This window comes from Dasypus novemcinctus, chromosome 9, assembly GCF_030445035.2.
Source record: "Dasypus novemcinctus isolate mDasNov1 chromosome 9, mDasNov1.1.hap2, whole genome shotgun sequence".
NCBI classification, from domain to species: Eukaryota; Metazoa; Chordata; class Mammalia; order Cingulata; family Dasypodidae; genus Dasypus; species Dasypus novemcinctus.
In genome coordinates, this window is record NC_080681.1 from 98547973 (window position 1) to 98572000 (window position 24028).

Sequence of the window (24028 nt, forward strand, 5' to 3'; positions counted from 1 at the left end):
CCCCTACGCTGGGGACACCCCTGAGTGGCACGGCACTCCTTGCGTGCATCAGTACTGAGCATGGACCAGCTCATCACACAGGTCAGGAGGTCCTGGGTTTGAACCCTGGACCTCCCATGTGGTAGGCAGACGCTCTACCCATTGAGCCAAATCCGCTTCCCTCAATTTATTTAATAGATACAGGGCTATTTTGAATTCTTTCTTTTTGAGTCAATTTTGGTAAAGTAGTATTTGTCAAGGAATACCACTTATTTAATCTAAGTTATCACATTAATTAGCATAAAGTTGTTTATAATATTCCCTTATTAATCTTTTAATTCTGAAGAATCTTTAGTGATATTCCTCTTTCATTCCTGGTATTAGTTATTTGTTTTCTACTTTCTTAGTTAGTCTTACTAAGAGTATTTCATTTTATTAATCCTTTTCAAAGAATCAACTTTTGACTTCATTTTCTGTACTCTGTGTTCTAATCAACTAATTTTTACTCTGAAATTTACCATATCTTACTTTCTACTGACTTTGGGTTTATTTTGCTTTTCTTTTTCTAGCTTAAGATGGAAATTTTGTGTGGTACATAGCATCCAAAATGGTCCACAGTGAGTCATGCCTCCTGGAGATTCATGCCTTTGTGTAACGCCCTCCGACAGTGAATGTAACTGATCTGTGTCACAAGTCAGATGTTATGAAAATAGTAGAATGTGGCTTTCAATGCTAGGTCTTAAGAGTCCTTGCAGCTTTTGTCTTGCTTTCTCTCATGGATTATTTGTTCTGGGAGAAACCAGCTACAATATTGTGAAGATACTTAACCAACCCTATGGAGAGGTTCATGTTGCTAAGAACTGAAGCCTCCTGCTAATAGACAGCACTAACTAGTTACCATACGGGTGAGCCATCTTGGAAGCACATCTCCCAGCCCCTGTGAAGCCTTGAGATGACTAGCTCTGGATGATATCTTAACTACAGCCTCATGAGAGACTCAACCAGAATCACCTAACTACACTATACTGAATTCCTGACTCAAAGAAACTGTGAGAGATAACATTTATTGTTGTTTGAAGTCACCACATTTTGAGGGTAATTTGTTATGCAGTGATAAAGATGTAGAACAAGACTTAATCATTCATTTAAACATGTATTAAGTGCCTACTATATCAGGGATGCCATTATGGGTTGGAATTTAGAGATGAGCCAGATAAAGCCCCTGTCCTTTAAGAACAGATTCTGGGTTAAAAGGACAGATTAGCCATGAGCATCTCATTTCATTCCTTCCCCCAACCCCACTATAATTATGGTAGGGAATAATAATAATAAATTTAAAAAAAAACATAACCTAGAAGGAGGGGAGAACAGAACAGGATATGATCAATATTCTGGAAGATGAAAAGCAAGTGGACAAATGGTAACTGACATAGAAGACCTAACAAAATGAAATCCCAAGAAAGCTGTGAGAAAAGGTAAGAACCAACTGCACTTATACTATAGAAACCTCAAAAGGCATAAGAAGTGGCAATACTAGATACCTCTGAAACTGGTAGTAAAAGGGATTGGGGTAGTGCAGAAAAATACAAAAGCTCTTTGAGAAGCTGATAGCACCCAAAATCTTGTCCCTAGCTCCACAACACTGAATAATTATACCCTCCACCCCAATCATCCCAGCATTAATATGGATGTTTATTCTCTGGAAAAGGAAAAACAAGGCTCTCTGGAGAAAGGACACCAGGCACAGTTGCAATCATATGACTGTACCCCAAACAAGGGATTAAATGACCACAAACACATCAGATACTGAATGTAGAAATTCCCCTGGTCAGAACCCCCAGTTTGGCTTTCAGAATACAGGCAGAGTTTGGAAGACTCATCTTTGGGTAACTTGACTAGCCCAAAGTCCAAGGGGAAAGACATAAAGATACTAACATTGTAGGTTCCTCAACATCAGCCCACTGAAATCACCCTCTGATGAAGCTCAAAGTCAACAAGTCCCACACATGCATTCAGAGCTTCTAGTCAGTTTATTTTAGACTCTCATTGAATCATGAGTAGATAATCAAGGATACCAGACATTTGAGAAAAGTCTCCAAAATGGAAGACAAAGATCAAAACAAACAAAAATAAATCTGGAAAAAACAGAAGCATATACTTGAAGAAGAAACCTCCAAAATATAATCATGATCAAAGAGCTAAGTGAAGATACTGTATCTGTGAAACAAGAACAGTATACTGCAAAAATAATATCCAGAAAGTTAAAAAAAGAATCATTAGAAATTAAAAACATAATAGAAGAAATGAAAAGTGAACAGAGGGTTAGAAGGTAAAGTTGTGTTTTTTTTCCTGAAAATAAAGCAAAACAAGGGAAGCAAAAAGACAATGGGTAAGCACTTAAAGCAGGTGAACTTTATAGTATGTAAATTAAACCTCAATAAAGCTGTTTAATAGTGGAGTGCTTTTAAAATTCGGAAGGGAAACTATTTCTATCATAGAATTCTATATTCAACTGAACTACCATTTAAATTTATTGGTAAAATAAAGATATTTTCCAATGTGTATGGTGTCAAAAAAAGTTACTTCCTGTGATGATTTTCTCATGAAGCTTCTGAAAATTAAAAAGGAAGAAAAGGGTTACAGGAAACAGAAGATCAATATAGGAGAAAGACAAAAGGAATTCCCAGGGCCACAGTCAAGTGTGATCCTATGAGAACAGTGTATACCAAATAAATATAAAGGGCATACTCAACCAGACTGAAACAAATGTGACTCAAAAAACAGATTTGATGAAGAGTGCCATTCAGATTCCTGCTACCATTCACTGCTTTTCTAATGTGAAGATACTCTGTTTGGGTAAGACTGACCCAGATATCTTTACTTGGCTTGACCATGTATTGATAAATCCTACCTTGCTGTCTGAATCAGCTGATGACTCTCATCTCACCCAAAAGAAATGTTTTCTTTGATCTATTTCTGAGAGTACTAATTTGAATATTATAGAATCAAATTATTTTTTCATCTTAGAGATCTTATACCTGAACTCAAGTTAAAAATATGAAGCAAGCAACATAATATTGTGATTAACAAATTACGTTCTAGCAATCTGTTTCCTTTCAAAGGAAGCATATTCAGTGTGAACTTTTGACTCTAAAGCAAAAATAAACTACAATTACTAAGTTCTATAAACCATTATATATTGACTACCTATTTCTAGTAGCAAAATGAATAATGAATGTTTTATAGATAGCTATTTTTTATTGAAAAGCATAAGAAATCAAAATAGAGTTTTTTTTAACTCAGATGTCCTGGGTCTGAGATTTGTCTGCCAGGAATCTTGCTTTTAAGGGATGTGGTATGGAGCTGTGATTATGAAGGACATTAAGCTTTGGAATCAAAATAGTTGACTGCTACCATTTAAATATAAGCAATGTGACCTTGGGCAAGTGACTTTCTTTCTACAAAACTTAAGGTGGGAGTCTCACCTATCTCATGCAACTTCAGTGAGATTAATATGAAATAATGTAAAATGTTTAGCATTCTATCTGATCCATAATAACTGGCCAATAAAAACATCTTTTTTATGGGAGACATACTTAACAAACATCAGATTTACTGTGATGTCCTTAAGGACTGTTTTGTTCACTGCAGTATACTAAGTGTGGGTTGCAATATCAAAATATCACAAAAGCAAAAAAGGAAATATAAGCACATAAGGTGGTCAGTCCAATATTTTCACTCATTATTTTTCACAGTAGCATCACGTTTTATTGGCAATTTAAAAAGAAACCCATTGAAAAATTTAGGCTTTCTTTTGTCTTCATTAAGATAGCATAATTATTTTTTCTAAAAATATACTATTAATCTCACTTTCTTTGTTTCATAATGGCACCATAAGTTATCTACACAAATAATTTGTTCATACAAATAAACAAACTCTCCCATTTTCTTGAAACATGCAACCCTTTGGGTCAATCTCTTCTTCCCACACCAACCAGCCTATTCCATATCCTTTTCTTCTTAAAAGGAACCATTCTTTTCAAATTGGTGTGTATTCTTCTTATCTATGTTTTTATAATTTTAATGCACTTGTACATACTTAGTATACATTTTTGTTTTAAACTCACATAAATAATAACATTCTTTTGCTATCTGATTTTCTCCCACATTCAACAAAGGTTTCTATAATAAACCATATTGATACATGTAGATTTGGTTAATTCATTTAATTGCTGTTTAGTACTCCACAGTATTATATAACAATTTAAGTACTGTTTATTTATTCTTTTGCTATTGATGGGAATTTAGGCCGTTTCCAGTTTTGTTTTGTTTTTTCTATTATGAATAATGCCTCAGGAACAAATGGAAGATATTTCTGAAGTATATTATAGGTTTTAAGATATGTGCAATTTCATTTTTACTTCATGTTTACTAGATATTGCAAACTGTTCTTCAAAGCAGTTGTACCAAATCACACTCTTATCAATAGTATATAAGAATCCTCTTACTTCATCCTCACCAGCACTGTTAAGTTTTACAAATCTGATGGGTGTAAAATGGTACTTTATGGACATAATTTGCAATTTCCTGATACCAATGAATTTGAGAATCTTTTCATGTGTTTGTTGGCCATGGGGAGTTGTTTTTCGTTAACAACCTGTTTTTTCTATTGATCTGTCTTTATACATTGTAGAAGCTGTTGGTTATATGTGCTACAAATATTCCCCTAGTCTAACTTTGTTAATGGTGTCTTTTTAAAATTTTGATGTAGTCAAGTTTATCTGTATTTCCCTTTATACACTCTGTATCTTATTCAATGTTAAAAATAGTCTCATACTTTTCTCTAAAATAATTTCTAAGTTTTGTTTTTCACAAAAATTTACCTAGAAATAAGTTTTGTGTATATGATATGGGTCTAATTATTTTTTCATATGGTTAACAATTATACAACATTTACTTAATATTCTACTCTTTTCCCACTGATTTGAAATACCACTTCAAACATTACCACATTTCCATTTATATAAATGTGGCTTATTTCAAGGCTCTCTTACCTGTTTCATTAATCTATCTGCCCTGTAGTTAAAGCAGTGTGTTATAATTGTTATTGTTTTATAATAAACAGGGCATGTCCTCCTTCTCTGCTCTTTAAAATTTTATTTGTTTTCCTTGGTCACTTATTCTTCCATAAAATATTAATATTAACTTTCATTATATATACTCTGTTGGGATACAGGCCACTACACATTTTGTCATAACATAAAATTCTGCAGGGCAGAGCATAAACTATAATGTAAACTATAGTCCACAGTTAGTAGCAATGCTTCAATATGTGTTCATCAATTGTAACAAATATACCATACTAATGAAAGATGTTAATGTGGGAAAGTGTGGGAGGGAAAGGGGTGGTGAATATGGGAATCCCCTATATTTTTAATGTAACATTTATGTAATCTATAGCTTCTTTAAAAATAAAAATTTTTTAATGTAGGAATAGATTAACAGGGAAAAACGACATCTTATGAAACTGACTCTACTCAATAAGTGCAAGATATTCCATTTATTTAGATTTTATGTCTTTCAATAAAGTTTTATAATATTTCAGATACTGCTCAGAGGTGTTTTATTCCTGGGTACCACCTTTTTTTCAATCCAAACCCTTGATATTATCATATTTGTTAAAGTTCAGCTCAGACATCACTAGTTCCACAAATATTTCTCTGGCTTTTCAGGCTTATTTGTATGATTCTCCTCTATGCTTTTGGATTTATTTATTCATTTTCTTCTCAAAAGGGCTAAGAGTATGCTAGGTACTGAGGGTATACTGGTGAACAAGGTGAACAGTCCCTAACTTCATAGAGATTTAATCTAACAGGAGGTAGAGAATGTGTATTTGTAAAACATGCCATTACAGGGGAGATACATTGTGTCATGGGAATACATAAGAGAAATTATGTAACTCAAAATTAGGGAGTAGCTGGAGGGGGTAGTGGAGAAGGGTGTTAAACTCTGCTTCTCAAAGAAGTAACAGATTGAAACCTATAAGAACAGAAGTTATCAAACACAATAGTGACTAAGAATCATAGTACTGATATCCTTGCTTGCTCTTGGTTTTATTGGAAAAGCTTTTACTATTTAACTGTGTAATTGTCTATTCTTTGAATCTGTTTCCTCTCTTGGTTTTCTTGACACTATTTTTTGGCTCTCATACAGTTTCTGATAATCACTGCTTATTCACTAGTTCTTCTTCCTTTCTTAAAAGCTAGTATTACCCATGGCTTTATTCATCTCTTTCCTGTTTTCAATGTAAATATTATTCCTAAGGATTTTTTTCTCATTTCTAAAGTTTCAAATATGGATATATATACTAAGGAGTCCCAAAATTCTACTTTTAGGCCCCACCATTTCAGATTTTCAGATCTACATTCAGGTTTTAGACATGTTAACATCTGATCTACTCATACACTGTGTATACTGCCAACCAACAGCAACAGTAAACCTATGCCCCATTTTCAGTTGACAAGCATCACCACTCATACCTGGTGGAAACTGAGAATCACCATTCTGAATGTATGTTGGAAAGTATGCCCTTCATGGGAGCTACATTTTTTGTAGCAGTTACTGCTCCAGAAAGTTTGGGAGCCTGAAGGTTGTTTCAAGGATTGAGTAATCATAACATTTTGCAGACCAGTCAAGGTGGGTTTTTTTGTTTGTTTGATGTGTCAATTTGGCTTGACTACAGTTGCCAGTTATTTAATCAAACATTAATCTAGGTGTTATTATGAAGGTATTTTATAGATGTAATTAAAGTCCATAATCAGTTGACTTGAAGTCAACTGTATAATCTGGATGGACCTTATTCAATCAGTTGATAGCCTGCCTGAGGCCTCCCTGAAAAAGAGAAAAAGAAAGAGAAAGAGAGAGAAGAAACTCCCCCCTGTGCTTCAGTCTTTGCCCATTAGTTTCAGTCTACCCTATGGATTTCAGATTTGCCTAGCCAGCCTTTATTTTGTTTTGTTTTAGGAGGTACTGGGGATTGAACCCGGGACCTTGTATGTGCATAGCAGGCACTCAATCACTGACCTACACCCGCTCCAAAGCCAGCTTACAATTCTGTAAGACACAATTGTTTTATACATATATACACACATATATACATACATATATACATATGTATATAGATATATATATAGAATGAAAGCGTTCTCTCCTAAGTGGAAATGTGACTTTCAGAACCGAGACTGAATGGGGAAACCTCAAAAGGAGGTAGAGGAAGGAGGTACAAAAAGTGTCATATGGGTAAAGGGTATTCTAGAAGTGACAGATATATATATATCTCCTGATAGTTCTGCTTCTCTGGTTGATCCCTAACTGATTGATATACCAGGCTTGTAGCTTATTTGTAAAAACAATTCCTTTAAAAACCTAATAAAGCTTCTGATCTATTTCTTTCCAATCAGTTCCATGTGCCAGTAACCACACCCAAAGCCTTTTCTGGTCATGATTTAAACCTATTTTTCCAGTCCAGTCTCTGTAATCTGTTCTTTCCTCTCCATCCCACATTAGACCAGGCCATCATCATCTCTTACCTGAACTAGTGATTGAAAAAGCCTCCTAACTGGCTTCTCAGATTAGTTTTTTCTCCTCTATCTATTCTCCACACTGCTGCCAGAGGTCTCTTTCTGGAAAACAAATATAATCACATCACTACCCTTCTTAAAAAATTTTGAAGTCTCCCTACCTGCAGGATACAGGTAAGTCTGTTTTTCCATTTCATTAATTTCTGTTTTTATCTCTCATTTCCATCTATTTTCCTTGAATTTAATAGTCTGTTATTTATTCTAATATGTTGAGATAAATGCATAGGTCATTGATGTTTTAGCTTTTCTTCTTTTATAATAGGCATTGAAGGTTTCAAATTCCCTCTAAGCAATTGACCACACTGGTTTTGATATATACTATTTTCTTTATCCTTCAGTTCAATATATTTTTAATATCTTTTGTCATTTCTTTAATCAAAGGGTAATTTAGAAATTACTTCTTAATTAATATCCAAAGGTAGACTTCCAAGTTCCACTAGGAACATGGCAAATTAGTTCTGACTTTTTCCATTTTTCTCCTAGAACTCATATAAAGCAACAAACAGAATGTTTTCTTTTTAAAAGGAAAGAAAATAACTGTACATCTTCAGTGACACGAGGAGACAATAAAAACCTGAAAATGCCAAATTATGAGTAAATATGGCCTAAAGTACTTGAGATTAGTAGACCTTATGCAAGAAGCCACATCACAGCAAGGAGAAGGACAATAAACATGGAAGGAACTTAGTGGGAAAATAGTAAAATTTCACTCCCAGAATGAAAGAGTTCTATCCTAAGTGGAAATGTGACTTTCAGAACTGAGATTGAATGGGGAAACCTCAAAAGGAGGTAGAGGAAGGAGGTACAAAAAGTGTCATATGGGTAAAGGGTATTCTACAAGTGACAGATTTCAGAAAGGATGACTCTTTTAAAAATGAGGCAAGCACTTTCCTAATTTCTTATTCTGAAATAATTTACAACTTAAAAAAAGTTAGAAGACTAGTAAAGAGAACTCCTGTATACCCTTCACAAGTTCTCTAATTGTTAACATTTGAGGCAGGCACTTCAAAAGGAAGGAGCTATATCCCTTGGTAGCAGAAGCTACTAAGACCCAAGAGAACTCATAACTGTAGTTCAAACCTCTCAAACCATGTAAGTTACTGAGAGGCAAAGGAAGTGTGGCTATATTCTGAAGAAATAATCCACCCAAACAAGAGAGGACAGAGGACTTAAGCGGAGAAACCTAGAAAACTACTTTGCTTCTAATGTTCCCCCACTCCCTTCTAATAGGTAGTTTGGGAAAATCCGTATCATTCAAACATGAATAGCAAAAAGTGATAAGCAACCACACAAAGATACTATAAGAAAAAAAAATGTGAAACAATAGCACACCAATCTGACAGAAATCTCAATAGAAAAATATCACAAAGTAGATGAAAATTATGACCCTACTTTGAAACATGAATTTAAAAACTGGTCATTTGCAGCTGTGAAGAAAGATCCCAGGGAAGAGAAAGCCAGTCAATCGGTGGTGAAACAAGCACTACAGAATTCAGGAAATAAATGGAAGAAAAAGACCAAAAAAATTCCAAAATGAAGACAAAGCTACAATGAGCACATGGTAAAATATGTAACATAAAAAGCACAGGAAAGAGCAATAAGATAGAAACTTTAGAAAAAGAATATGATAGACTTTTTAAAAGATATGACTTGAGTCTACATTTTCAAAGAAATTCTGTGTTCTAAGTAAAACTGACCTACAACAGTCAATACTGAGACAACTTCTAGTAAAGTAGTTACAAAAATCACTTCTAGCAACAAGACAAAAAAAAGCAGATCTTTTCTAAGGAAAAGAAAATCAATCTGGCATCATGCTTCTGTACAAATATAAAACATTTCAATGTTAAAATATGGTGGAAAAATACCTTCAAGATACTCAAGGAAATAAAATGAGCCAATAATTTTATATCTAGCCAAGCAGTCCTTCAGATATAAATAACTGAATAATAGAGTAGAAAACACAAAAAGCAAAATAAACTCACTAATTGCACATTATATGTTATAGATAGGAGTCAAAGTTGAAAGTCAAGGAGCAAAAATTTAAGTAAATTTAAAGAGGACAATTACAAAGAGCAATAAAAATGCTATATTGGCTAAAACTTGGTAGTAAAGGAGGGCAGAAAGGGAAGGAAGAAAATAAATTTAATATAATTGTTGCTCATTAAGAGAAACAAAAGATGCTGCTTTAAGAAAGAGGGAAAGATGGTATTACATGAAAGTATAAATATAAAGGTGATCGGCAGAACAAAAGAAACCTTCCTGAATATCAAAACTATAATCTAAAAAGCACAAAAAAGAGAGCACATAAAGTTTCAGAAAACATATATCATCAGAAAACATGACATAAAATAATTTGACCCAGCTAATACTAAATATGTATATAAGTTCTCTCTCCCTCCAATTTGCTGCTTACCTACTTATCCTTCTATCTGCCTATCTATCTACCTACCTATCTACAAACCTACCTATCCATCTATCTATCTGGTTTAACTCTCTCATTAAAATAAAAAGAGCTCTAGAATGACTCACAAAGCAAAACCACCCTTTGCTGAGGTGCCAAGATGTAATTGTGAGTCAGAAAGAATTAAAATAATTAAAGAAAAGCAAAAAGGAAATGTTTATAAAAACATGGATTATAATCCTTTTATTAAACAATGTAGAATTTTGGCCAAAAAGTATAAAAGAGACACAGAAAGTTACTTTATCATTGTAAAGGGCACCATTAACAATGAGGAAAACAGATATGGATAAATGTTCCCAATAACACTGGAGCAACTCTCAAAAAGCAGAAATTAGAGAAGATAGAAGGACAGACAGTAACACTCTAAGAAATCTTTATTTCTCCTAGTTTGAGAGATTAAGTAAACAAAAAATAAGGAAACACATAACCAAAATGGTAGATCTGACGGCTATTCACTGAATTCTACTTAGTAATGGAATATACCTTATTTTCAAATAGCCACTGACTTTCACAAAATCTGACAATACGTTACGTTACAAAAAGTACAAGAAGACTCAATAATACAAAGATGCCAATTTGCCCTAACTACTTTTTAATGCAATGAGATCTCATAAAATAACAAAACTTCTTCCCCCACCTGCCTGATGTAAACAAGATATTTCTAAAGTTTATACGGTAAAAAAAAATAATGGCCTAGAAAACCCTGAGAAAATGAGAGGACGCTAGCCCAATCAGATATTAAAACATACCCCAGCATGGGACATAACTCCCAGGGATGAGCCTCCCTGGCACCAAGGGATTACAACCAAGCACCAGCTGATGATGTAACTAGAAAAAGACCTTGAATAAAAGAGTCAACTCAGACCAGCAGAATAGCTCAGCCTACATGTAATATCAGGTGTTAAAAACTGCTTTTTGACCTTGAATGAAAGGGCGAAATGGAAAGAATAAATGACTTTATATGGCTATGAGTCTCCAAAAAAGAGTAAGGAGGTCATCAGAGGGGTCACGCTTATGTATGCCTCAGCAGGGTCCCAGAAACAGCCAAAGTAGATACAATCCCAGATACTGGTTCTCCTGAGTGCTACAGAGACCCACAGGTTCTATGGTCATAGCAGATGACTCTGGAGTTCAGTGCCACATCAGTTTACCCTACTTTGCAGTTTGTGGTCCTGAATGTGATGGAGTTGGACTCAGATGTGACCTTTCTACACATACCTTTTCTGTCACTTTTACTGAACCTGTGACTGGCACTGGGATTGGTGTATACTCAGGAGACCTGAATGTCTGGACTGTCCATTTGACATACAGGCCCTGAGCCTCAGCAGACTTGCAGCTTCTACCCTCTGGTTTATTGGACTTACCCTGGCCAGCTAACAGGGAGGTAAAGAAGGTCAACCACCACACCAGGGAGCCAAGAATGCCTACAACTGCAAGTAGGAGAACTGTATCCATCATACATGTAGAATCTAAGCCCTTGCTTAATACAGAGGTGAAGTGGACATAACCATCCCAGAGCCCACAGGATGGAGGAATAGAGTATAGATTAGAGTGGACTTACTGATATTCTACTATGGAACTATTGTGATTAGTAATGGAAGAAACTGTAGCATTGATATGGAGAAAGTGGCTACAATAGCTGCTAATGGTAGAGAGAGGGAAGAAGAGATAGGATGTGGGGGCATTTTCAGGAGTTGGGAGTAGTCCTGGGTGGTACTGCAGGGACAGATGCTGGACATTGTATGTCCTGCCATGGCCCACTGGGTAGACTGGGGGAGAGTGTAAACTACAATGTAAACCGTTATCCATGTGATGTAGCAGTGCTCCAAAATGTATTCTCCAAATGCAATGAATGTGCCATGATGATGAACGAGGTTGTTGATGTGGGAAGAGTGGGGTGAGGGGGGTGGGGGGTAACTGGAGACCTCTTATATTTTTTGAATGTAACATTAAAAAAAAAAAATAGAGAAAGAGAAAAAAATGTGCAAAAAAAAAAACCCACCTCAAAAAACAACAAAAACATACTATAAAGTCTTAATAACTCAAACAGTATTGTTATTGACACATCTATAGGTAAACTAATGGAAAAGAATAAAAATCTCAGAAGCTCAAGTACATATGGGAGTTTACTGTATGACAAAGGCAGCATTTGATATCAGTGTGGAGTAAAGGTTGTCTTTTCAATATGTATAGTTTAAGAACAAGCAAGTTGCTGCCAGAAGACAATGGTGGATCCATATCTCACACTATATAGCAGGATATACTTTATAGTAATTATCAAAGAATGAAACATGAAAAATGACTAGAAACATGGGTATCAGAATTTCAAAGTGGGAAAGGACTTTCTAATTACGACTCACAAATCCAGAAGTCATAATATAAGCCTGTGTGTGTGTGTGTGTGTGTGTGTGTGTGTGTGTGTATAAATGAAGACGAGAGATAAACCTGCATGGCAAACAAACAAACAAAAACCCCACCACAAAAAAGGTCAAAAGTTAAATAACGGGTAGCGGACTTGGCCCAATGGATAGGGCGTCCACCTACCACATGGGAGGTCCATGGTTCAAACCCCGGGCCTCCATGACCCGTGTGGAGCTGGCCCATGTGCAGTGCTGATGTGCGGAAGGTATGTCCCGCCACGCATGGGTGTCCCCCGCGTAGGGGAGCCCAATGCACAAGGACTGCGCCCCATGAGGAGAGACGCCCAGAACAAAAGAAAGTGCAGCCTATCCAAGAATGGTGCCGCACACACAGAGAGCTGACACAACAAGACGATGCAACAAAAAGAAACACGGATTCCCGGTGTCACTGATAAGGATAGAAGTGGTCACAGAAGAACACAGAGAATGGACACAGAGAGCACACAACCGGGGGGGGGGGGGAAGAGGAGGAGAGAAATAAATAAATAAATAAATCTTAAAAAAAAAAGTTAAATAACAACCTAGGGATAATATCTGCAACTCATATCACAGACAAAGAGATAATTTCCTTATTTAGAGTCCTCCGTAAATGAGAAGCCCCAGAGTCCAACAGATAAATAGGCAAAGAACATAAACAGTTAATAAAACAAGAAATACAAGTGGACCTTACTCTTGTGAAAAGATGGTCAAATGCAAAATAAGAATACATAAGGAAACTACTTCTTGCAAATCAGATTGACAAAAATCTAAAAGTTTGACAATGCTACTGGCAAAGATATAAGGAGACAGATACTCTCTTTCATTGATACAAAATTTATAATTTCTATGGACGGAGAACTAGCAATAACTATCAAAATTACAAATGCATTTACGCTTGACTTATCAGTCTCACATATAGGAATTTATCTTACAGATATATCTACATATATAAGTAGATATACAGATCTTCTATAAAAGATAAATGTTCTGAACTGGCAAATGATTAAGAATAACCTTATGATACATCTAAAAATGACTGGTTAAATATATTCCTTCAATGATCTTTCTCCACAATGGTAGCTGAAAATGTGGGGAAATTACATACTGATCTGGAAAGATCCAGGAATCATTGGAGGAACAGCTGTTTCCAAGTATAAGGCAGGATATATAAGATAAGCCTGGGATATTCTGCCGTGCCAGAACACAAGAACTTATCAAAGACTAAATAATTATCTGCATAGAAGTTAACATGAAAGGCTCTCACTGACTAAATACAGAACTTGCTCAGAAAAATATTACGTAATCCAAATAATTAAAATATAAAACCCATAAAAGTTCATAATGATATATATTTTTAAAAGTGCTAAAAAAAATCATGCCACTTAATGGGAAGTAACTGGGACACAAACTCTTTACTCCGAAAATTGGCAATTAAGCATTTATCCTGCCTTTCCCTAACAAATTTTATTTAAGGGTGATCAAATAGCCCTAACTGAGGAGGGAAAGTTCTTTATGACATAAGAATCCCATTTAATGCAAAAGGAATAACAGAATTGCAAAGATTACCACTTGGTAATCCCTAGTGAAATAAATTATTCAGGTAACAAATTATCAATGGATGGAACATTAGTAATTGAAAGGTTGATTGGGAAATTTACAATGGAGAAATTAGATCATCATCTCTGAACCTACTGGTTAATCTTGACATCACTAAAATTGGGACAACTAGGTACTGTGTGCTTCCTAATATGGTAAATATGAAGCATTTTTGAGCCAGAATTTAATCAAGCTTTGTGTTGGGTTTAGCCTTTTCTGTAGACCCCAGAAAAATAAACTCTTAAAGTGAACTCACTGTGAACCTTTGATTAGATCAGATCAGTTAAGGGCCTTTTAGTTGGATTACTACAGTAGGGAGTATCCCAGGATGGGTCTTAATCTTCTTACCGGAGTCCTTTATAAGCAGAGGACTAAAAGCCTGAGACATAGAAAAAGCAGCATATATAGAGAAACCTTGAGATGCCGAGAGGTCCTGAACACTGGAGGCTTGAATCAGTGGAGAACATAAGCAAGGAAAGAGACTTTTGAGAGGCTGAAAGAGACTAAGCCTGAAGGACAAGGGAGAGAGGGGTGATATGTCTGATAGCCCACAGCTGTGATCAAGGAGAAACTGAGCCTGGAGAAGGAAGAGACCAGCAGAGCCACCATTATACCTGTCAGGTGCCTGATCACCCACAGCTGGGCTTGGAGAGAAAGCACCTTTAAATGACACAGCCATGTACCTGACTGTCCATAGGTACAACTTGGTGAGAGACCATCTCTTGATGTTTCCTTAATCTGGACACTTGCTCAGCGTTAAGAACTGTACATTTTTAACCTAATAAATTGCCATTACAAAAGTCAACCTATTTCTGGTATATTATTCCCAGCAGGATTTAGCAAACTAAAGCAAGCTTCTAGGGTTAACTTGCACTTTCAGGAAATACAGGGGAGAGGAAGAAGGTAATGCCACAAGAAAACAAAAGGACAAATCCAGATTTGGGGATATTCTACAAGATAAGTAAAGTTTCTGCAACAATATAAAGGCATAAAAGGGAGAAAAAACACACACACAAAAAAGACAAAAAAAAAAAAAGAGGAGGGAAATGAGATTGTTAGATTAACCAAATGTGATGTGTAGATCTTGTTTGGATTCTGATTAGAACCAACTAACTGTAAAAAGACACATTTGAGGGGAATGGGTGTAGCTCAGTTGGTTGAGTGCCTGCTTCCCATGTCCACGGTCCCGGGTTCAATCCCGGTGCCTCCTTTAAAAAAAAAAAAAAAAAAAAAGAAACATTTGAGACAATCAGGGAAATCTTGATTATGGATAGGGTATTAGAGGCTACAAATAAATGTGATAACATCATTGCAACGGTGTAAGAAAACATCTATATTTTTAGAGAATACTAAAGTATGTAGGGATGAAATAACATGCTTTCTGGGATTTGAATTTTAAGTATTACAGTAAAGGAAGAAACATGGGTAGATTAAGCAAGAAAAAAAATCCTCACAATCTGGATGATGGCTACATAAATACATGGTAGTTCAACATATTATTCTCTTCACATATGCTTGAAAACGTTCATAAGAAGACACCTAAAAATGAGAACATAACTAGTACCACATTAAGCACTAGCAGGCTTAATACTTGGGATTACCATGACCAACAGACCGCTCTTTCTTTAAAGTATCTATTTTATAATGAAATGTTGACTTAGAGTTTAAAAGACAAAGGCGAGTTATAAGAGAAGATTGCTCAAATGATCATGTAAGGGCTTTTATATTTCTTTTCATGTGCTTACTTTATATTTAGGAGCATTCCAGCGCAAGGTTTATGTAAAGGCTTTCTAAATAAATGTAATAATGTACGTTTATCAAGTTTGTCTTAATACACATTCAAATATTACTTCGAGATACCAGTACATATAATTATAGGTCATATACAAATCAACTAACCAATACAGAATGTGGCTTAGTTCCCTTACCATCAATATTAAGCATCATTTTCCACATGGCAGGCCGAACAGATTGATGAAATCCAAACCATACTTCCCTGCCCCCTCCTAGAGGGTGGTCATATCCTTCCGGAGCTGAGAAAAAGGAACGCCCCACAGGTGTGTATCTACAAAAATTAAAATGGCATGTTCAATTCTTTCTTTCCCATGTAAGTATTTAAATAATCTATAGAACAGGTGAGACTAGTACATGTAAATTAATTCATCACGATGGTACTCATATATTTTCCAAATTTGTGAGAGCAAAAACCACCCATTATAAATGAAAAAATCCATCAGCAGTGTGCATCAAAATTCTCTATTCTCAAAACTAATGTCAATTTGAATAAGAATTTTATTTAAAAAATTTTTTAAATTAGTTTAAAAAATTAACAATTTCAACCTTAGAAAAATGCTAAAGATTAATAATAATTGAAAAAAATATATAAATGTGCTTACAAGACATAATATTTTCTTTAAAAAGACACACTGGTCATATATATAAGGTACTAGAATGATTAAAAGAGTAACAATTTCAGCAAAATTTAACACTAATATTGATGCTATTATATAAACAATGAAATTATTCTTAAAACAAGGTGATTTAACTATAGGAATATAGCTGAAAACATATCAGTTATTCAAGATTTAGAGCTAAGAGAAAGGATTAGATATTTTTCTATAAAAGTTTTAATTAATATACATTTACTTTTAAAAGTGAAGGAATTTTATTTAGCCTACTTCTGCAAATCAACTTGTATGTATGCTATTCTTGATCAACTGAAATAATCAAAATATATAACATATAACAGGCAACCAAGGGAGGCCTGCACAACTCACTCTTGGGAAGAAAACATTCACAATTAAAATCTAAAGAGAGAAAAAACGAAACATCAGAAGCACCTACTTCATGGATGGCAGATGTCGTAGCACCACATCAACAGCATGGACGGGATTAGTGCTGATTGGTTTGTCTAATTCCAGTGGCTCAGGTAAGGTACGTCCTGTTAGTACTTCATGTAGTAAGTGCCAGCTCACCCGAGAGACAAATTTGATCGACACCTTGAAAGGTCGATCTTTTCCACCTTCTCCAGGTAATGTGACATCTAAATCTACCTGTTGGAAAAAGAGTCAACTGGTAAATGTTAAAAAAGATAAATACAATTATTTTTGAGTTTAATTCATAAAAATAGCCACAGGAAAACAAGCCAAAAATAAAAAAATTAATCTCGATGTAAACTCAATGAATTTAACAAAATTTAAAATAACAGTTACTCATGTTAGCATTGTCATTGCAAAATATTAGAAACTACCAAAATGTTAAAACATTTAGACATCTATTAAAAAAAGAATGAAGAAGATCTCTTTGAACTGCCTGGGAATGATTTCCAAGCCACAGTGACAAATGAAAGAAGCAAAGTATAGAAGAGTACAACTAGTATGTCATCTTTGGCATGAGAAAGAAGGGGGAAATGAGAAAATATTCATATATGGTCTATTTTTGCAAAAAGAAACACAGGAATATGAACCAGAAACAAAGAAACTGGCTAATTTTAAGGGATGGGAAGGAATGGGTTGGAAGGAAAAAGGAGGAAGAGACAATTCTGTGTATGTTTTTGGTAAAGTTTTCACTTCTGGAAGCATGTTAAAGTTTTAAATATTAAAAATTTAAAAATAAAATCAACAAGGATGAGGAGAGGAAAAAAAATACAAACACAATTTAAAAAAACCAAATGCATTTCAAATGAATAAATAACCATACTAAAAGAAGAAGAAAAAAGAAATACTAATACAAGTAATACTTGAACACAGTCTATTGACTTTGACTATACCTTCTCAGTTAAAGGTGTGAGAGAGTGGTGGACAGGGAAGAAGTGCAAATAAAACCAAACCTTGAACACTTATTTATTAGTAGGTTGGTTTTATGCAGTGGTATGGGTGTAGTAATTCAGAAACTATTTGATACGCACTATTTAGAATTAAGCAAATAAGCAAAAGTGGTAACACTTTGGGGAGCCAGGGTCTAACAAAAGAAGATGGAAGAAACAAATACAGAATAAGGGAAGGAAAAGAAGAATCCTGTGAGGACAGACTAGAATTGCAAGTATTAGTATGAACTCCTGATTTCATGTGTGTGTGCATGCATGTATGTGAATACATACATAAGATTTACTATATGATATGCAATATTTACAATTTATTGTCTATTTATTTATATTTCCTATCTCTGTTCATTGAAAGGGCTTAGAAGCACAGACATCCCAGTAACAATGAGCACATCTACTACCCAGATTTTGGTTTCTATACTGGATCCCCAACTAGAGAAATCAGAACTCCTTTAGAAATGGGCAGTTGAAGGGTTGCATCAGGGAAGATTTAAGTTGAGCTTTCAGAAACATCTTAGTGTGCCAGAAAGTAGGAAAGTGTTAAAAAACAGAACAACAAAGAAAAACACCAAACGTCATATCAATAAGGCACACAGCCAGCTTGAAGGGGCCCCACTGGTCAAATCTGGGATGATATTAGCAATTAAGGATAAAAGAAAAAACGGGGGAGAAGAAAAACCTCTCTTACAGTAAAATACCACTAATAAATGTAGAAGGAATGACAGAATTAGAACATGTAGAAGGAATGACAGAATTGTATGTTAATAAGACATTTAAGCAAGAATCTTCAGTCACTATGGGTGAAAGTCTAATGAGAAACAGTATCTTTAAAAATATCTCCATATAAAATAACTAATAACTACAAAGAGAAAAAGGTAACTTGACAGGAAGCAGATATAGCTCAAGTGGTTGAACCCAGGTTTGATCCCTGGTACTTTCTAAAATCAAACAAACAAAAAACCAACTCTCTCATTGGGAGCAGATGTAGCTCAGTGTTTGAGCACCTGCCTCCCATGCACAAGGTCCTGGGTTCAATCCTCAGTACCTTCTTAAAAAAAAAAAAAAGGTTATCTGGCAGATACCAACTTAACCAAGTGATTGAAGTTAACATCAACATTAATGGAACAGATCGTATCAAGTGCCTTCTGACATGACGTACTGATAAGGGAAGAACACCTATGTAAATATTCCTGCCAAAAATTCATAACTAGAATCTAATCAAGAGGAAACACCTGATAACCCCAAACAGGGATATTCCACAAAATAACTTGCCTGTTATCTTCAACAATGTCAACGTATGAAAGACAAAAATGGACTGGGGAATTGTTCTAGAATGAAGAAGACTAAAGAGACATTTTATCAAAATGTAATCATGATCCTGGACTGGAGGGGAAAAATGCTATAAAGGACATCATGGGAACAACTGACAAAAGTTGGAATATGGATTGCCAATTGGACAAAAGTATCATATCAATACTAAATTTAAAGAAGCTGATAACTGTACTGTGATTTTTATCCTGTTCAAATACACATTGAAGTATTAAGCATTAAAAGGGCATGCTATATGCAAATTACTCACAAACAGTTCAGGAAAAAATAAATAAAAAGTATATATGTGTATAGCTCTATATAGCTATATCTATAGATATAAAGAGAAAGAGAGAAGGATAAAACAAATGCTGCAAACATTAAAAACACTGGTGAATCTGGGTAAAGAGTATTTGAGAGTTATGTGCATTACTAGTTACTTTTATGTAAGTTTGAAGTTATTTCAAAATAAAAAGTTAAGTAAAAAGACACATACACACTTACATATATATATGAACTGTAATAATATAAAATGGTAATAAATGTATTTAAAATATAGGAATGTAAATCTTACCCCAGTAGTTGCCACGGGAAGTGGATTGGCTGTGTAAAGGCTTCTTTTTCCATCATAAACTGGTCTACGATCCCCAAATATAGTTACTTTAAAATGCTGAACCATTGAGTCAACCACCTCCCTAAAGAAAGGAAAAAACACATTCACATAATCTTCTGCAAGACGAAATACAAAAATTTTAACTGAAGAAATTTCTGGCACTGTGTAAACCTGTCAAAATTCGAAAAGACAATCACACACGCTTTCAGGACCACAGCTTAGGATACCAAAAAGATTGATTTCTAGCAAGGGATGATATACATTTCACAAAAGACAAGAATGAATACAGAACATTATCTTAATCATTCTGGGCCACAGTTGACCTGAAAAATATTCTCCTTAGAAACTGATCAAAAATTCCTTTCACTTTCTATAAGCACTCCTTTCTTTCTCAAAGAGTTGATGCTCTTTCCTCTGTGCCCAAATAGCACCTAATACATATCTCTATTAAAATACTCCATTTAATGATAATTATTATATACTTCACTTCTACTAGATTATGAGCTTCTTTAGAACAACAAACACACCTGTATTTCTAGTGTTCCCCTATACTTACAAGAGCATCTAGCCATGATGGATATTTGACACCTCCAATTTTACCTAGCAAACATTTTGATCTTATATATTGACAGGGGAAGATATTCAAGACTTCCAACAGTTTTTTAAAAATTACAGACTATGTAGAAAATAACACCAAAATACTCAAAAAATCAATATTTAATTTTGAACAAAAGTATTAGTAAAAACCCTAAAAAGACACCTAGAATGATATGTACTAAATAGATACAGTGGTAACCTCTGGAGGGAAAGCAGAGACAGGGGTGTCTTTAATTTTATCAACAATATCTGTATATATTAAAATGGGAGTATACTCCCAAGTACTGATAAAATTTAAAATGAATTTAAAAGAACAGGGGAAAAAAGATTAAAATATGGGCCTCTCAAGTGGTGAAGGGGGAAGGCTTAATAAGGAATTTGACCTTGCCTGAAGAATAGGCATGGTCTTCATCCCTTGGACCTGACCTGAGAGGTAACCACTAAAACACTTGGAATTCCCCAAGTGAAAGGAGTATCTCTGTTGTCCATGGACCCCTTAGACCTCATTGATAGTTTATGCTAACCAGGTGACTCATTGTAGGCCCCTTGGACTAGGTATTAGCCCAACCTCAGGAGGCGGGGGAGGCTAGAGACTGAGTTCAACCATGTGGGCAATCAAGACAAAATCAAGCCCCAGTAAAAATTCTGGACACACAAGCCCAGGTGGCACTTTAAGACTGGCAAAACTCAGTGTATATTATCATACATCAATTTCAGGAAGGTTAAGAGGTCCTGAGGATAATGGGAGCTTCACATTAGGAACTCTCCTGGACTCTAACCTATGTATCTATTTACTTTGGTTAGTCCTTATTTGTATCCTTTTCTTATAATAAATTGTATCCATGAGTATAAAAGCGATCGGTGAGTTCTGTGAGTCTCTCTAGTGAGTTATCAAACCTGAGGGTGGTTTTGGGAAATCCCTATACTTGGAGTCAGAAGTAAGGTGACCTTGTGTAGACTTTCCCTCTAACTTGTAGTGGACCCTAACTAACTCTTCAGAGTTAGGGTCAGAAGTCTGGAGCAGTCTGGAGGATTACGCCCATAACCTCAGAGTTCGGCTAATGCCAAGTAGGGGCGGGGGGTGAGAAATGAGCATTTTCTGGAACAAAAAGGGTAATTTTTTTTTTCAAGCAAGTATTGGGGATTGAACCCGGGACCTCGTACATGGGAGAGGTAGGGGCCCAAATCACTGAGCTACACAGAGTAATTTTTATTTTACTGAAATTATTTAAATAAAGATCAAATCTTTCCCAGAGTAAATATTACAACAAAGATTTAAGTCACTGATCAATGTATTGGGCCAAAACAAATTTCAAAGATTATGTTCTGTCATTGTAAGTTTTCTTTTGTGGTCAGTATTACCAAGTTCAGTGTTCAAAGGTGAAATTTTACAGTCGGTATGTTTTATTTTGTCATTTTTTAAATATGTAAAAGTGAACTGATGTGGTTTTAGATTACCAACGTTATTTTGTGTCAAAACTTTGTCGGGAAGCGGACTTGGCCCAGTGGTTAGGGCGTACGTCTACCACATGGGAGGTCCGCGGTTCAAACCCCAGGCCTCCCTGACCTGTGTGGAGCTGGCCCATGCCCAGTGCTGATGCGTGCAATCATGCCATGCCACACAGGGGTGTCCCCATATAGGAGAGCCCCACGCGCAAAGAGTGCACCCCGTAAGGAGAGCCGCCCAGCGCGAAAGAAAGTACAGCCTGCCCAGGAATGGCGCCGCACACACGGAGAGCTGACATTGCAAGATAACGCAACAAAGAAACACATTCCCGTGCCACTGACAACAACAGAAGCGGACAAAGAAGAACATGCAGCAAATAGACACAGAAAACAGACAAATGGGGCGGGAGGGGGGAAAGGGAGGGAAATAAAATAAATAAATCTTAAAAAAAAAAAGCATCACTCATTGAAAACAATAAAAAAAAAACTTTCTGTCAAGCCTACTTTTTCTTGGAAACCCAGTCAAATCTCTCTTAGGATCAAAACGAGATTGAAATCCTAAGGCCCAAACGTTTTAGGATTAAAAATGTCCTACTTTGATACCTAGCATAATGTTCTAATACCTACCTCAATGAACTGCTAGAACCTCCAACGGGAAATATCTGAAGATGAATTCATCATATCTCCCACCGGTCAAATTAAGTTACCCTCCTGTTGCCTATTCCTCTTTATTTAACAGTGTGTCCATCTTTCCAGTTACCCAGATTCAAAAGCTGGCTCATCTTTTCACCCAATTAGCGATGATTAGCTACTTTTAATTACCAATTACACTATTCTAAACTAAGATGTCATGTCCTAATACCTGAGTTATTTTACGTTTCTTGGTTTTTATGCCTTTAAATTTTCTTCTCCAATCCAATTTACATACCACTCACAAATGAGTTCCCAAACTTTACTTTTATTTTAGTCTTCAGGTACAAAAGGTTGAGTTATCATACTCTTCTATTCATCGCACATTATCATTATTCATCTGTATAAGACCCCTTTTCTAACTAATTGATTTATTTCCCTTCATCCTAATTTCCTATTCCCATTCCCCTTCTCAGTAAATTATTCATTCTAATGTATTTGATGTACGTCCTTTTGTTTTTATGTATCCTTACCTTTATTCTCTGCAAGAAATTTTTAAAAATCTATTTATGTTGCTGTAATATACTTAATTCATTGTTTCTGACTGATGCGAAGAATTCAACATGTTGTCTATCCATGCCCCCAGTGACGGAGATTGTGAGTCTCCTTAACTACCAACCACCAAAAAAAAAGGATGTGTGTGAAAATTAGTCTCAGGGTATATACCCAGGAACAGAGCTGTTAGGTCAAAGTGAATTATAGCAACGAAATGATGAATTGCCAAATTTCAAAATGGCTATGTTCTTGAGGTACCTCTTCCCTACATCCAGCTAAAATTTGGCATTATCCAGCTTTCTAATTTTTGTTAGCCTAATGCGTATAAACTAAAAATCTTGTTCTAATCGGATTTCTTTTATTACTAATGAACACGAGCATCTTTTCATGTCTGTTAGTCTTCTGCAGTTCCCTTTTGATGACTTTCTTGTTTATTTCCTTTGTCCATTTTCCCCAGTCTTGTTGAATTTAAGGAGTTTCTTTCATATTTTAGATATTAATTAATTGACAGGTTTAGTTTTTGCAAATATTTTCCTCTAAAATGTTGTCTGTTAACAATATCCATGTATCTGTTAAACTGAAATCCAAGTTAATATAAAAATGATCACCAAATTAGTTTTTTTCACCTATGGCTTTATGTTTTTGAGGTTTGTTTAAGAAGTACTTTCCTGGCGGCAGACTTGGCCCAGTGGTTAGGGCATCCGTCTACCACATGGGAGGTCCACGGTTCAAGTCCCAGGCCTCCCTGACCCGTGTGGAGCTGGCCCATGCGCAGTGCTGATGTGTGCAAGGAGTGCCGTGCCACGCAAGGGTGTCCCCCGTGTAGGGGAGCCCCACGAGCAGGGAGTGCGCCCCACAGAGAGAGCTGCCCAGCGCAAAAAAAAGTGCAGCCTGCCCAGGAATGGCGCCTCACACACGGAGAGCTGACACAACAAGATGACACAACAAAAAGAAACACAGATTCCCGTGCCGCTGACAACA

General features: G+C 35.6%; 1 protein-coding gene across 1 annotated transcript in view; it reads right to left on the reverse strand.

Moving 5' to 3' along the window:
- AGO3 (argonaute RISC catalytic component 3) overlaps positions 1-24028 on the reverse strand; it is a 189931-nt gene that overhangs the window by 90660 nt on the left and 75243 nt on the right. The window contains exons 3-5 of the mRNA XM_058303895.2: positions 19781-19901; positions 16920-17128; positions 16004-16140 (exon numbers count right to left, since the gene is read on the reverse strand). Of these exons, the coding sequence (XP_058159878.1) occupies positions 16004-16140; positions 16920-17128; positions 19781-19901 (467 nt within the window). The remainder of the gene's footprint in view (positions 1-16003; positions 16141-16919; positions 17129-19780; positions 19902-24028) is intronic.